The 17,075-nt window shown below is 40.5% G+C and overlaps 1 protein-coding gene across 8 annotated transcripts in view; it reads right to left on the bottom strand.

The window, feature by feature from the left end:
- Nucleotides 1-2,165: 2,165 nt before the first annotated feature.
- The window catches only part of ppip5k1a (diphosphoinositol pentakisphosphate kinase 1a), a 155,466-nt gene continuing 140,556 nt past the window's right edge, over nucleotides 2,166-17,075 (bottom strand). For all 8 annotated transcript variants that reach the window (XM_061975115.1, XM_061975118.1, XM_061975122.1 and 5 more), the window contains one exon: nucleotides 2,166-3,436. In XM_061975115.1, coding sequence (XP_061831099.1) covers nucleotides 2,802-3,436 — 635 coding nt within the window. In that variant the 3' untranslated portion in view covers nucleotides 2,166-2,801. The remainder of the gene's footprint in view (nucleotides 3,437-17,075) is intronic.

The raw sequence follows: 17,075 nt of genomic DNA, 5'->3' as shown, positions 1-17,075 counted from the left end.
CGTGTTACAACAGCGTGGCTTCGTAAAAAAAAGAGTGACTTTCCTGGTCCGCCTGCAGTCCAGACCGGTCTCCCATCGAAAATATGTGACGCATTGTGAAGCGTAAAATACGACAGCGGAGACCCCGGACTGTTGAACGACTGAAGCTCTACATAAAACAAGAATTGGAAAGAATTCCACTTTCAAAGCTTCAACAATTAGTTCCCTCAGTTCCCAATCGTTTATTGAGTGTTGTTAAAAGAAAAGGTGATGTAACACAGTGGTGAACATGCCCTTTCCCAAATACTTTGGCACGTGTTGCAGCCATGAAATTCTAAGTTAATTATTATTTGCAAAAAAAAAAAAAGTTTATGAGTTTGAACATCAAATATCTTGTCTTTGTAGTGCATTCAATTGAATATGGGTTGAAAAGGATTTGCAAATCATTGTATTCCGTTTATATTTACATCTAACACAATTTCCCAACTCATATGGTAATGGGGTTTGTACTTTTACATATACACAAACGTGTATATAAATACATATATGTATATATGTATATATACATAATATATACATACATATATATATATATATATATATATATATATATATTTTAGGTATATATGTATGTGTATATTTGTGTATATATACAGGTAAAAGCCAGTAAATTAGAATATTTTGAAAAACTTGATTTATTTCAGTAATTGCATTCAAAAGGTGTAACTTGTACATTATATTTATTCATTGCACACAGACTGATGCATTCAAATGTTTATTTCATTTAATTTTGATGATTTGAAGTGGCAACAAATGAAAATCCAAAATTCCGTGTGTCACAAAATTAGAATATTACTTAAGGCTAATACAAAAAAGGGATTTTTAGAAATGTTGGCCAACTGAAAAGTATGAAAATGAAAAATATGAGCATGTACAATACTCAATACTTGGTTGGAGCTCCTTTTGCCTCAATTACTGCGTTAATGCGGCGTGGCATGGAGTCGATGAGTTTCTGGCACTGCTCAGGTGTTATGAGAGCCCAGGTTGCTCTGATAGTGGCCTTCAACTCTTCTGCGTTTTTGGGTCTGGCATTCTGCATCTTCCTTTTCACAATACCCCACAGATTTTCTATGGGGCTAAGGTCAGGGGAGTTGGCGGGCCAATTTAGAACAGAAATATCATGGTCCGTAAACCAGGCACGGGTAGATTTTGCGCTGTGTGCAGGCGCCAAGTCCTGTTGGAACTTGAAATCTCCATCTCCATAGAGCAGGTCAGCAGCAGGAAGCATGAAGTGCTCTAAAACTTGCTGGTAGACGGCTGCGTTGACCCTGGATCTCAGGAAACAGAGTGGACCGACACCAGCAGATGACATGGCACCCCAAACCATCACTGATGGTGGAAACTTTACACTAGACTTCAGGCAACGTGGATCCTGTGCCTCTCCTGTCTTCCTCCAGACTCTGGGACCTCGATTTCCAAAGGAAATGCAAAATTTGCATGGTTGGGTGATGGTTTGGGGTGCCATGTCATCTGCTGGTGTCGGTCCACTCTGTTTCCTGAGATCCAGGGTCAACGCAGCCGTCTACCAGCAAGTTTTAGAGCACTTCATGCTTCCTGCTGCTGACCTGCTCTATGGAGATGGAGATTTCAAGTTCCAACAGGACTTGGCGCCTGCACACAGCGCAAAATCTACCCGTGCCTGGTTTACGGACCATGGTATTTCTGTTCTAAATTGGCCCGCCAACTCCCCTGACCTTAGCCCCATAGAAAATCTGTGGGGTATTGTGAAAAGGAAGATGCAGAATGCCAGACCCAAAAACGCAGAAGAGTTGAAGGCCACTATCAGAGCAACCTGGGCTCTCATAACACCTGAGCAGTGCCAGAAACTCATCGACTCCATGCCACGCCGCATTAACGCAGTAATTGAGGCAAAAGGAGCTCCAACCAAGTATTGAGTATTGTACATGCTCATATTTTTCATTTTCATACTTTTCAGTTGGCCAACATTTCTAAAAATCCCTTTTTTGTATTAGCCTTAAGTAATATTCTAATTTTGTGACACACGGAATTTTGGATTTTCATTTGTTGCCACTTCAAATCATCAAAATTAAATGAAATAAACATTTGAATGCATCAGTCTGTGTGCAATGAATAAATATAATGTACAAGTTACACCTTTTGAATGCAATTACTGAAATAAATCAAGTTTTTCAAAATATTCTAATTTACTGGCTTTTACCTGTACATACAAACAAAGCTATACAGCAAGACTGTAAGTATATAAGGCTAGAACCAATTTGTCATGTTTCCATTGATTCTTATGGGGAACTCAGTCTTGTTTATGTTGACGTGTTGTGGTTTTGGTAATTTAATCATTGTCGGTGGCATGTTTTTGTTGAAGCAGATCTGTGGTTAATAAAAAAAGGGCAGAAAGACGAGTAGGAGGGGCAACAAGAATGTTCAAAGCTTCAGCATGAGTAGGTCAAAGGTCAATCCTTAATCTTCCTTTCCACAACTAAGAAAATGCGTCTATTAAAATTGAGCACAATTGGAGGAAAACCATGTCAACAAAATGTTGTAGGTCCAAAAATCCTTTATCACCCATTCTTCCCTTCGTCTCTGGCCAAAGTCACAAGCAACTGCTCATGTCGACAACCGCTTAAGTCAGCCAGATTGAGGTATGTGGACTCAAAAGGGTCACACAGCAATGTGGACCCAACATGGAGTCACACGAGAGCATAGCTGAGAATCCTTCTGCGCTTGCAGATGATCATCAAAATGATGATGATGCTTCCTGGTCCGCGTAGTCCATATTTGTAGCATCACGGCTCTTCCGACGGCTTTTCCGCAGGGTCAGCGGCCACCTCGAGAGGCGTCTCCGTTTCCGGGAGGCTGTCGGGACTGTACAGCCACAAATCCACCGACTCCTGCGTGTCGAAGAACTCATCCGGTCCGTCCGGGGACAGAGGCGTCTGGGTGCTGGAACCCGCCTCGCTGCTGCTCTCTCGGAGCTCCAGCAGCACGGGCAGCGAGCTCGGGAGGCAGTAACCTTCCATGCGGCCCAGAGAGAGCTCGGTCAAAGCGGAGCAGGGCGGCCGCAAAGCGGGGTCCAAAACGCAGCAGCTGGAAAGATCCACAGCTGGAGAAGCCGCTTCCTGGTCAGGATTATCAAGTAGGCTGTCAGTACTGCTGCGTTCATCGCCGCCATCTTGCGCAGAGTTATTAGGCGACGGTGTTACTTCACAGGGGCTTGGCATGCAGACGACGTTTGCGTCGAGAACTTGCGTCAGCGTTGGGGGCGCGGGCTGGGAAGGAAGGTTCTGAGAGGAATGGGTTTCCTCGCTACTTTGAGGAGTGAGGGAGATCTTATCACTGAAACTGAAGCGTGGGGAAGTGTCGGCTGTAGTGGGAGAAGACGGTCCTGCACTGGAAACTGTACTGGAAGGACCGCTGCTGTCTGCAGGAGTACAAGAGAAAAGCAAAGATTAAACATGAAATACTTCACCTCAGGCTTTGACGAGCTGGTAATATTTATAGATTTATCTTACAAACCACTCCGAGTTGCTGGTAGCAGCATTCTGCATACAATCACCTGATTATCAAACCAGTGAATCCGTAAATTGGGTACTGGTATCAAATCGATACTATGGTAATGGGGTCAATACGTCATATTTGCAGTTTTCTCATCTGTACGTCCAGCAAATTCTCCTCAGTATTTACGGGACACAGCGTCTCTCCTTGTCCGTCAACAGTGTTGGGTAGTAGCTCGTTACATGTAGCCAAGCTACGTAGCTCAACTACATTTCCCAGTAGCTTGGCAGCAGCTTCGCTACTTTTTAAATGAGTAGCCATTTCCGTAGCTTAGCTATTTTTAGACCCATGTAGCGGGTAGCTTAGCTACAAAGCTTCAAGCTACGAAAGAAGAGCGAGGTAGAAGAGAAAGAGAGAAATGGACTAGTGCAACTCCAGGGGTTAGGGGACAACATATACGGCAAAAGTTAATGATGACTGGTTGGTTTACGTATAAGAACATCTATGATTGGTCGGTTGGTTTACTATGATGAGTCACGATTGGTTAAGATAAGGGCAAAACATTTGGGACAGGCCAATCAGAGGCAAGATAGGTCATGGAACCAGAAAGGGAAATCACATCCCAAACGATGACAAGAGAGTTTGAGAAGAGAAGAAGGAATATTCAAGAGGGCGATTTTTATATATTTAAAAGAAACTAGTGGAAGATGGCAGAGGTCACATAATAATGTGACCTCGGACTATGTTAAGGTAACGTGCGGAGTTCCTCAGGTTTCGGTTCTTGGCCCTGCACTCTTTAGTATTTACATGCTGCCACTAGGCGACATCATACGCAAATACGGTGTTAGCTTTCATTGTTATGCTGATGACACCCAACTCTACATGCCCCTAAAGCTGACCAACACGCCGGATTGTAGTCAGCTGGAGGCGTGTCTTAATGAAATTAAACAATGGATGTCCGCTAACTTCTTGCAACTCAACGCCAAGAAAACGGAAATGCTGATTATCGGTCCTGCTAAACACCGACATTTATTTAATAATACCACCTTAACATTTGACAACCAAACAATTACACAAGGCGAATCAGTAAAGAATCTGGGTATTATCTTCCACCCAACTCTCTCCTTTGAATCACACATTAAGAGTGTTACTAAAACGGCCTTCTTTCATCTCCGTAATATCGCTAAAATTCGTTCTATTTTATCCACTAGCGACGCTGAGATCATTATTCATGCGTTCGTTACGTCTCGTCTCGACTACTGTAACGTATTATTTTCGGGTCTCCCTATGTCTAGCATTAAAAAATTACAGTTGGTACAAAATGCGGCTGCTAGACTTTTGACAAGAACAAGAAAGTTTGATCATATTACGCCTATACTGGCTCACCTGCACTGGCTTCCTGTGCACTTAAGATGTGACTTTAATGTTTTACTACTTACGTATAAAATACTACACGGTCTAGCTCCGTCCTATCTTGTCGATTGCATTGTACCATATGTCCCGGCAAGAAATCTGCGTTCAAAGAACTCCGGCTTATTAGTGATTCCCAGAGCCCAAAAAAAAGTCTGCGGGCTATAGAGCGTTTTCTATTGGGGCTCCAGTACTATGGAATGCCCTCCCGGTAACAATTAGAGATGCTACCTCAGTAGAAGCATTTAAGTCCCATCTTAAAACTCATTTGTATACTCTAGCCTTTAAATAGCCCCCCTGTTAGACCAGTTGATCTGCCGTTTCTTTTCTTTTCTCCTCTGCTCCCCTTTTCCTTGAGGGGGGGGGGGCACAGGTCCGGTGGCCATGGATGAAGTGCTGGCTGTCCAGAGTCGGGACCCGGGGTGGACCGCTCGCCTGTGCATCGGCTGGGAACATCTCTGCGCTGCTGACCCGTCTCCGCTCGGGATGGTGTCCTGCTGGCCCCACTATGGACTGGACTCTTACTATTATGTTGGATCCACTATGGACTGGACTCTCACAATATTATGTCAGACCCACTCGACATCCATTGCTTTCGGTCTCCCCTAGAGGGGGGGGGGGTTACCCACATATGCGGTCCTCTCCAAGGTTTCTCATAGTCATTCACATCGACGTCCCACTGGGGTGAGTTTTTCCTTGCCCGTATTTGGGCTTTGTACCGAGGATGTCGTTGTGGCTTGTGCAGCCCTTTGAGACACTTGTGATTTAGGGCTATATAAATAAAGATTGATTGATTGATTGATTGATTCTCGTCCTTAGATTTTTCTTTTAGCGATGTAGACCACGTCCAGGAAACCCACAATGCGTCTACTTGGCTACATTTGGACAAATGCATGTGTCTGGATAAAACAATGCCCAAAACATTCATTTGAGTTGTTTACCATGTAAGCCCAAATCAAAACTGCTCTCCACATGGAACACACATTTAAAGGCCTACTGAAAGCCACTACAACCGACCACGCAGTCCGATAGTTTATATATCAATGATGAAATCTTAACATTGCAACACATGCCAATACGGCCGGGTTAGCTTACTAAAGTGCAATTTTAAATTTTGCACAGAATATCCTGCTGAAAACGTCTCGGTATGATGACGTCAGCGCGTGACGTAGCGGATTCTGGAGGACATTCTGAGACAGTATGATGGCCAGCTATTAAGTCGTCTGTTTCATCGCAAAATTCCACAGTATTCTGGACATCTGTGTTGGTGAATCTTTTGCAATTTGTTCAATGAACAATGGAGACAGCAAAGAAGAAAGCTGTAGGAGGGAAGCGGTGTATTGCGGCCGACTTTAGCAACACAAACACGGCCGATGTTTCATTGTTTACATTCCCGAAAGATGACAGTCAATCTTTACCATTGGCCTGTGGAGAACGGGGACAACAGAGACTCTTACCAGGAGGACTTTGAGTTGGATACGCAGACACGGTACCGTGAGTACGCTTCCAAACATTTGATCGCTTGCCCGTACGTGCGTGTCGCTATGTGCATGTCACGTAAATAATTCAATGTATACACCCTGATGATTATCTTGTGTGATGACTGTATTATGATGATAGTATATATCTGATAGTATATATCTGTATCATGAATCAATTTAAGTGGACCCCGACTTAAACAAGTTGAAAAACTTATTCGGGTGTTACCATTTAGTGGTCAATTGTACGGAATATGTACTTCACTGTGCAACCGACTAATAAATGTCTCAAAAAGTCTCACGTACGTAACTTTGGGGAAATATATGTGCTGTATGCACTTTGGGGAGGTGAACGGTACTTTGGGCTGTGGGATTGAGTGTGTTGTGCAGGTGTTTGAGTTGTATTGGCGGGTTATATGGACGGGAATGGGGAGGTGTTTGTTATGCGGGATTCATTTGTGGCATATTAAATATAAGCCTGGTTGTGTTGTGGCTAATAGAGTATATATATGTCTTGTGTTTATTTACTGTTTTAGTCATTCCCGGCTGAATATCAGGTCCCACCCGCCTCTCACAGCATCTTCCCTATCTGAATCGCTCCCACTGCCCTCTAGTCCTTCACTCTCACTTTCCTCATCCACGAATCTTTCATCCTCGCTCAAATTAATGGGGAAATCGTCGCTTTCTCGGTCCGAATCGCTCTCGCTGCTGGTGGCCATGATTGTAAACAATGTGCGGATGTGAGGAGCTCCACAACCTGTGACGTCACGCTACTCGTCTGCTACTTCCGGTACAGGCAAGGCTTTTTTATCAGTGACCAAAAGTTGCAAACTATATCGTCGATGTTCTCTACTAAATCCTTTCAGCAAAAATATGGCAATATCGCGAAATGATCAAGTATGACACATAGAATGGACCTGCTATCCCCGTTAAAATAAGAAAATCGCATTTCAGTAGGCCTTTAAGAACACACATTAAGGTGAGTTGAGTTCATAGTTTTACTGCACAAAACTATTATCAACTGTTCCCAAACAACACAAGTCATAGTTTGTATGTCAAGCTATATATATGCTGTTTTGTTTACTGTCTGCAGAGAAAATGAATAACATTTTAGGGGTGGGCCAAAGAAAAGGCAAACTAAATAAAAACATACAGTGGGGTACCCCAACTGTACCCCAGTACCCCCAGAGATTTGTAGGGTGTCCCCTGCTAAATGACAGTTAATAGTAATGGACCCTTAGTTAGACCATTTGGTTCCATATGTACACTCTCAGTTACATTACCATTACTACCTATATAAGAACTTAAAATTTAGAAGTTGGGGAGGAATTTCATTTTGTTTTGACTCCAGTTCCCCTGTCAGGAAAATATGTTTACTTTAAATATGTTCACTTAGTTTGTTAAAGGGGAAGTGGACTTCTTTTGGAATTTTGCCTATCGTTCATAATCATTATGAAAAACATGACGATGGATGTTTTTTTTAAAAATGTATTCCAAATATTAAATAAATGCGATCAAAAGTCCGCTTACAATGGAGCCTATTGGAACCTCTCTATTCTGCCTATAAGCCCTTAAAAAACATCAAAACACCTCCATTGAGGTTTTATATACATGATGTAAGTATATATGTAATATAGTACCAGGCACATGTATAATAAGATGTAGTATTTACATATTTTGATCATTTTAAGCATACACGACACATTAAATTCAAGTTTTTTTTCCCAACAACATAACTGATTACTGCTCACTGCAGACTTCATGAGAGCAAGCATACATTTATAAAACATCACTTACTGTCCAAGGTCTGCTGTCATTAAGATTAGTATCTTGTTATATTCCCGTTCAGATGAACAATGACTAATATTCCACGCAAAAAAAGGGAGGTGTCGCAAAGCAGCTTTTCGTGCCGTTCTCGCCATTACCGGGTTAAATTGGCTGTCAAAATGTACCAACTTGTTGGAATGTGCCTCATTATATCTATTCAGGTGAGATGCATGATTTATGATCTACAATAAAATTCCAAGGAGCAGGCAAGCGAAGAAGGAGCTGACCACTCGATGTAAACATAGCAGCATAAACTGTTGATCATGTTAGTTAGTTTGTCTGCATTGGCGATTATAATAACAATATCACTAATACTTGGTCCATATTCAAAATGTAAACAGATTTATGGTTATTTATTCCGTTAAATGGGCGGAATAGAGGATCTCCCATTGGCTCCGCTGTAAGCTGTTTTTTTCCTTTGACCAGGTTATTGTCATTATGCCAATGTGGTTTCTGTTAAAACAGTCATTTATCTTGTGCTGAAAAGTCTCCATTCGAGTATATTGCGGTGTTTATTAGGGCCCGCAATGGCCCATTGCAAAAGGACTCCCGAAGGGAGTCCTTATGCAATGGGACATAAGGACCTATTGTTATTCGTTCGTTTTATTCTTTCTTATTATTATTCTTCCGCAGCTTTGCGCACTACTTTGACCCCCTTAACATGCTTCAAAACTCACCAAATTTTACACACATCAGTAATATACGGCAAAACTTTTTATCAAAAAACCAAACCTCAAAACTCAAAATTGCGCTCTAGCGCCCCCTAGGAAAAAAAAAAACTAGACTGCCTGTAACTCCCACTAGGAAGGTCGGAAAAATATGAAACAAAATCCTCTATGTAGGTCTGACTTAGACCTAGTACTCATAATTGTACATCCTCGGGCTAAAATCAACAGGAAGTTGGCAATTCCCCCTTCAAGACAAAAAAGTACTAAAAACAGTCACTTTTGCCTCTTTGCGCTGTAATATGACCCCCTTAACATGCTTCAAAACTCACCAAACTGAACACACACATCAGGACTGGCAGAAATTGTGATCTAATAAAAAAACCTAACCCCAAATCTCAAAATTGTGCTCTTGAGCTATTTTTTAATAAAACGCACAAAAAACTGCTCCTCGGATGAAAAAACTGACTTAACTGCCTGTAACTCCCACTGGGAAGGTCGAAGAGACATGAAACAAAAACCTCAATGTAGGTCTCACTTAGAACCTACATTTCATAAATTGACAACCCCCAGCAAAAATCAACAGGAAGTTTGCTATTCCCCCTTCAAAACAATTTCTTTTAAAAAACCGGTCACCTTCCTTCAAAAACGAACTCCTCTGAGCGCGTTTGTCGTTTCGCCTTCAAACTAACACAGGAGAGAGATTGAACCCTTGTGATTACAACAACAGAAGCGCTTTTTAATTAACTGCTCCGGTTTTGATTTTATGACCCTTCAAAGACACGCTGCGCTGATGCTCCTGCGGTGCTGTTTTTTTAAGATGGCTGCTTAAAAGCAGGAAGCACCAACGTGCCCACACAATGCAGACAAGGTAGGTACACTAGACAAAAGTCTTGGGACACTTCAGACTAAAAGTAGACAAAAGTATTGGGACACTTAGGACTAGCACCTGCCAAATACGCGGGCCCGACCAACGCTGCTTGCAGCTTTAATTATCATTTTTATTGTTTCACTGCCTTTTATTTAATTTGTTTCCTGTGTTTTCCCCCTCATTTTGTACATGGTAGACAATGTAAAATAAATGTGAAAAAGCCAGACAAAGAGCACATTTGTAGCAAGTGTTTATTTTAATAAACCATCAAACTAAGCATTTGTCTCTTGTTTGGTAGAAAGTTGTACATTAAGTTATAATGTAGCAAGCTACTTTTGCCGTGTAGCTTGCTACACAATTCTCTGGGGATAGCTTCCCTGTAGCTTAGCTACATTTATTCAAGAGTAATTTGTAGCTTAGCTTACTACATTTTCCAAGTAGTACTCAAAAAACCCCCACCAACAACGCTCCATTTACATGCTGTGATCTGCATATTAATCAAACTAAAGTGTAGAGATGTAACGATTAATGGAAATAATGATAACTGCGGTAATACTCCAGACGTCAAATAATACCATTTTTGTTAAAATTATCGAAAAACCATGATTGACAACTGCCCTTTGATAAACTAACGGACTGGCTGGCACCAGACTTCTATCTGAAATGCGAACATGAAAATAGGGGACATTAACGTCTTTCTCCACTAAGAAACGACACACCTCATTTTAAACTTATGAACACATTGCTGTCTCGGCTACTAAGCTAATCAATTGTGCACATTGAACCTACAAACGGTGCTCAAGGAATACGAGACCGGAAGTGTTTTTATGGTGCGCTCAAGGACTGCTGAGCAGAGTAGAACACAACACCTGCCAAAAATAATGAATAATAACAGTAACAGATTTTATTTGTTAATCCCTTTTCATTTAAATATACAGGTAAAAGCCAGTAAATTAGAATATTTTGAAAAACTTGATTTATTTCAGTAATTGCATTCAAAAGGTGTAACTTGTACATTATATTTATTCATTGCACACAGACTGATGCATTCAAATGTTTATTTCATTTAATTTTGATGATTTGAAGTGGCAACAAATGAAAATCCAAAATTCCGTGTGTCACAAAATTAGAATATTACTTAAGGCTAATACAAAAAAGGGATTTTTAGAAATGTTGGCCAACTGAAAAGTATGAAAATGAAAAATATGAGCATGTACAATACTCAATACTTGGTTGGAGCTCCTTTTGCCTCAATTACTGCGTTAATGCGGCGTGGCATGGAGTCGATGAGTTTCTGGCACTGCTCAGGTGTTATGAGAGCCCAGGTTGCTCTGATAGTGGCCTTCAACTCTTCTGCGTTTTTGGGTCTGGCATTCTGCATCTTCCTTTTCACAATACCCCACAGATTTTCTATGGGGCTAAGGTCAGGGGAGTTGGCGGGCCGATTTAGAACAGAAATACCATGGTCCGTAAACCAGGCACGGGTAGATTTTGCGCTGTGTGCAGGCGCCAAGTCCTGTTGGAACTTGAAATCTCCATCTCCATAGAGCAGGTCAGCAGCAGGAAGCATGAAGTGCTCTAAAACTTGCTGGTAGACGGCTGCGTTGACCCTGGATCTCAGGAAACAGAGTGGACCGACACCAGCAGATGACATGGCACCCCAAACCATCACTGATGGTGGAAACTTTACACTAGACTTCAGGCAACGTGGATCCTGTGCCTCTCCTGTCTTCCTCCAGACTCTGGGACCTCGATTTCCAAAGGAAATGCAAAATTTGCATGGTTGGGTGATGGTTTGGGGTGCCATGTCATCTGCTGGTGTCGGTCCACTCTGTTTCCTGAGATCCAGGGTCAACGCAGCCGTCTACCAGCAAGTTTTAGAGCACTTCATGCTTCCTGCTGCTGACCTGCTCTATGGAGATGGAGATTTCAAGTTCCAACAGGACTTGGCGCCTGCACACAGCGCAAAATCTACCCGTGCCTGGTTTACGGACCATGGTATTTCTGTTCTAAATTGGCCCGCCAACTCCCCTGACCTTAGCCCCATAGAAAATCTGTGGGGTATTGTGAAAAGGAAGATGCAGAATGCCAGACCCAAAAACGCAGAAGAGTTGAAGGCCACTATCAGAGCAACCTGGGCTCTCATAACACCTGAGCAGTGCCAGAAACTCATCGACTCCATGCCACGCCGCATTAACGCAGTAATTGAGGCAAAAGGAGCTCCAACCAAGTATTGAGTATTGTACATGCTCATATTTTTCATTTTCATACTTTTCAGTTGGCCAATATTTCTAAAAATCCCTTTTTTGTATTAGCCTTAATATTCTAATTTTGTGACACACGGAATTTTGGATTTTCATTTGTTGCCACTTCAAATCATCAAAATTAAATGAAATAAACATTTGAATGCATCAGTCTGTGTGCAATGAATAAATATATTGTACAAGTTACACCTTTTGAATGCAATTACTGAAATAAATCAAGTTTTTCAAAATATTCTAATTTACTGGCTTTTACCTGTATATTAAAATGCTACAGTAAAAAAGTGTATTTAAAACAATAAAAGCTTAGCCATTAAAAAAGATAAAACGATCAGCGAAGCATAAGAAACACAGGACATGCAAAATAGCGTGTTTTCTAACAGTGTGTCTATTTGAATTATTTAAAAAATAAACTTGTTCGAAAGACATAAGTACTTTTTAAACACATTCAATAATACCACAATGATAATGATAACAGTGATATGAAATTGAATATGAATTACATCCGAACTACAGTGAAATTGTTATTGCAAGCGTTAACACCGTCAAACTACATTTCTAGCGTAGTGACACATCACCTTGCTCACACTGCTCCTCCGCCCACTAGCGAGTAGCCAGCTGCTTGCTACTAGCTAGCTTGAGATGCTAATAACATTGTGACTCGCCATAAAACAAAGAACAAAAAGCTTGACCTGCTTCTGTTGCTGCTGGATTGCCCAGGAGTTAAAAAATGGGATGCTACTTTAAAAATCCTCACTGTATGTCGTCCACGTTACGAACTTGATACTCTGTATATGGCACTCAACAAATGGAACACAGTATAAAACCAAAGTAACATAGAAGAGCGAGGATAATTCTGAATTTAGCAGCTCAAGTCCGTGCTGAAAAATACAACCATCCCATCGGTCGACATCCCAATGAAAGCAGACATTGTAAGTCACTATTTTATGTTCTTATTTTAAACGCTATGCAATATTGCTACATGATAATGCTCCAAGGTTCTCACAAAGTTTGCCAAGATTACAATGCAATGCTTGCCACTTGCAAAAATATACAATCTTATTTCTAATAAGTTCCAGAGTTTTAAGAGCTACGCACTTATTTTTATTCATCGACCAATTTCAATTTTAGCATTATTAATTAAATATTTTCTAATTTAGTTTAAAATATTAAAAAAAAATACCGTATTTTCCGCACTATAAGCCGCACCGGGTTATTAGCCGCACCTTCAATGAATGGCATATTTCAAAACTTTGTCCACCTATAAGCCGCCCCGGGTTATAAGCCGCGCCTACGCTGCGCTAAAGGGAATGTCAAAAAAACAGTCAGATAGGTCAGTCAAACTTTAATAATATATTACAAACCAGCGTTCTAACAACTCTGTTCACCCCCAAAATGTAATGTGCAAATGTGCAATCACAAAAATAGTAACACTCAAATTAGTGCAGAGCAATCGCAACATTAATAACTCAACGTTGCTCGAACGTTAATGTCACACAACACACAAAATAAACATTTAAAGCCCACTTTCTGAAGTTATTCCTCATCCATAAATCCCTCGAATTCTTCTTCAGTGTCTGAATTAAAAAGTTGGGCGAAAACGGCATCCAAAATGGCCGGCTCCGTCTCGTCGAAGTCATCAGAGTCAATGTTGCTGTTGTTTTTCCAGCAGTTCCATGAATCCTGCCTTCCGGAAAGCTCGGACCACAGTTGAGACCGATATATCCGCTCAGGCATTTACAATCCACTGGCAGATGTTGGCGTATGTCGTCCGGCGCTGTCTCCCTGTCTTAGTGGCGCAGGTCATCTTGTTGCTTCCTCTACCTACGCACCATTGATTCATTTATGTTCAATTCTCTCGCTGCTGCTCTATTTCCGTGTTCTACTGCGTGACTTATTGCCTTGAGTTTGAATTCTGCGTTGTACGCGTGTCTCTTAATAGGAGCCATTTTGTGGTCTTTACAGACGTAAACACACAAATGAAATGAAACGTAATATCCGCGCGCTTCTTCTTCTACGGGGGCGGGTGGTTGCTTACAGTAGAAGAAGAAGCGCTTCCTCTTCTATGGGGGCGGGTGCTTACCTTGGTGGTTGCTTACCGTAGAAGAAGAAGCGCTTCCTCTTCTACGGGGAAAAAAGATGGCGGCTGTTTACCGGAGTTGCGAGACCTAAACTTTATGAAAATGAATATTAATATTAATCCATATATAAGGCGCACCGGGTTATAAGCCGCACTGTCAGCTTTTGAGAAAATTTGTGGTTTTTAGGCGCGGCTTATAGTGCGGAAAATACGGTACTATTCAAATAATATATTTTTGGTTTTCCCCGCACATAGAAAATATATATTCTTTAAGATTTTGCAACATCGAGTATGCTTAATTTAAGAATTGCGAGTTGTATGCTTGTTTTCAGGATAAAATACTTATCTCTAGTAGGGCTGGGCGATCTATCGATATACTGAAAATATCGCGAGTTTGTCTCTGTGCGATATAGAAAATGACTATATCGTGATATTCGAGTATACGTTCCACAAAGCGAAGGACGTACACTATTTGATTTCCTATTATGCAGCTCATTTTTATTTGACAGTTATTGAAATATCTTGTGTGACATCATGCACAAAAGTGCACTTTATTTGTTTTAAACTATAGTAGTGGCGTTCTGTACAAAAAGTGCACTTTAATTTAGTGTTGTTTTGATTTATCTTAGTGACATCATGCACAAAAGTTCACTAATAGCTTGTTTTAAAATGTCTCTGAAAATCTTGCACTTTCTGTTTTGAAATGACATGAATGTTTGTGCCACTGCTTCATAACTGTTGAATAAATACAGTTTTGGTCAATTGACTTACCGGTAGTTGTGATTTCCCTCTCTGCACAAATGTTTAAAATGAGCATATATTAATGAAGTATGAACAAGAATGTTTTAATGTAGACACATAGAATCATCATAATGCTGCGATTATATGCATCAAGTGTTCATTCAAGGCTAAGGCAAAATATTGCGATATATATCGTGTATCGTGACAAGGCCTAAAAATATCGAGATATTAAAAAAAGGCCATATCGCCCAGCCCTAATCTCTCGCTTAAAAGTCCTGCTAATTTATAGATATACAAATCTTAACTCAAAATATTTGATCAAGTATACTAATCTGTCCATGCAGCGAGTTAAGTTGATTTTACCAGTTTTTAGTATTTTCCCTAAATTCTAGTCTTTTTATCTTACATTTTGACAGCTCTTTTTTTTTTTTTTTTTAAGTGTAGTGGCGGAAAACACAAAGTGCTCTCTCTCTCTAGCTACCAGTGCTGTGTGATCTGTGAAATCAATGCACCCAGGGAATAAGATTTGGTAAAGCTTAAAATGATCAAAATACTTTAAATATGACATTTTATCATGAATGTGCCTGTTACACATTCATGATAAAATGAATGATAAAGTGTACCCTGCCTTCCGCCCGATTGTAGCTGAGATAGGCTCCAGCGCCCCCCGCGACCCCAAAGGGAATAAGCGGTAGGAAATGGATGGATGGATGGGTGCCTGTTACTGCATTGCATACATACTTACAGCATCTGTATAAAACTGTGTTTTTGGACGGATTTTATATGGCTTTAGAGGCAGAATTGATTTTTACCCCATTACCTGCATTGTTAGCCTCCTCTAACGAGCAGATTTTCTCTTTTTAGAATGCATAGAAAAGGGAAAGACGTGTTCTTTTCTCACATAAGGATTGTGAATGGTGGGCAAAATTCCCAAAAATGTGCAGTTTCCCTTTAACATTTAATGTAATTGGCTCAAGAGCTGATTTTGTGCCCTACTTATAACGAACAATTTGAGGAAAATATACAGTACAGTACACACCTAAAAAAATAATGAATGTGTACAGAAGTAGTTAAAGTACCGTATCTTTATGGATGTAAGGCCTTGTGTGGACTGTTTACATTACTGGACCCTTGCCAATGTAACAGAACCATTTAGACTTATCTGCTGTTGGAAAACTGAGGTTAAGAAGGTTTGTTGCATTCATGTTTTTATTTGCGACTGGTTTGTCAGTGTTTCCCGACCTGGCAGTTCGGACTGTACCCTAGAATGTTGTACGTCAGTTAGGGATGGGCTATACAGTATGGCCTGAAATCTATATTGTAGCCTCCTGCAATAACTACCAATATTACATTATATTACCGGTATTTGGTATAGAAATGATAATACAGAGTATATAATATCTGTATATATAGAGTATATACAGAGTAATACAGAGGCTCCTAATTTAGCTGCTGACGTATGTGGTAACATATTGTGTCATTTTTCGTTGTATTATTCTTTTAAAACTGTTGTTAATATCTAGTTACTTTCTGTTCTAACATGTATCTATCGACCCTTCTGTTAAAATGTATTAATATCCTATTTTTCTGTTGTTTGGATACTTGACATTAGTTTTGGGCTATACTACAAATGTCAGTATCGGGGCCAATATCAAATAGTTACATGGGCAGCATTGGTCATACCAATATTGATACTTAAAATGTTCAAGATCATTGAATGATTTCATTTTTGATCACTTTTATAATCAGCCAAAAATACAAGATGGCAATGTGACAATATCCATTACATTTTTTTTCTTTCTATTTCCTACAACTGGCTCTGATTTAAATCCTTGGTTTTTGCTCGTAAAGCCCTCCTGTGTTTACAGACCTATTTCCTGAGTTTGTAAACAATAACAAAAACAACACAGAACATTTTAATTAAAAAAAATATCGACCTATCTGTAGTATCGAACTGATACTTGGTATCGTTTCTGTTGTTATCGATCTGCCCACCTTTGTTGACAATCAAGAGCTCTAGCTTGTGGTTACCTTATCCTCCTAAGGTGTGTAGTTCAGTATGTTTAGTTAATCCTTGTCCTCCAGGGATGATAATTGTAAGAAACAGTTTATTTGCCGCCATGGAGGGGAGGATTGCGGAATTAAAAGGGGCTTTGCACTGTGGAGGGATGTTGGCCGCTAGCAATGACGCTCCATTGCATTGACGATGCGTTTGTGACACAGCTAGAATGT

The sequence above is a fragment of the Nerophis lumbriciformis genome, linkage group LG15 (assembly GCF_033978685.3).
Source record: "Nerophis lumbriciformis linkage group LG15, RoL_Nlum_v2.1, whole genome shotgun sequence".
In the NCBI taxonomy this organism is placed as follows: Eukaryota; Metazoa; Chordata; class Actinopteri; order Syngnathiformes; family Syngnathidae; genus Nerophis; species Nerophis lumbriciformis.
This window is presented reverse-complemented; position numbering and strand designations above follow the sequence as displayed.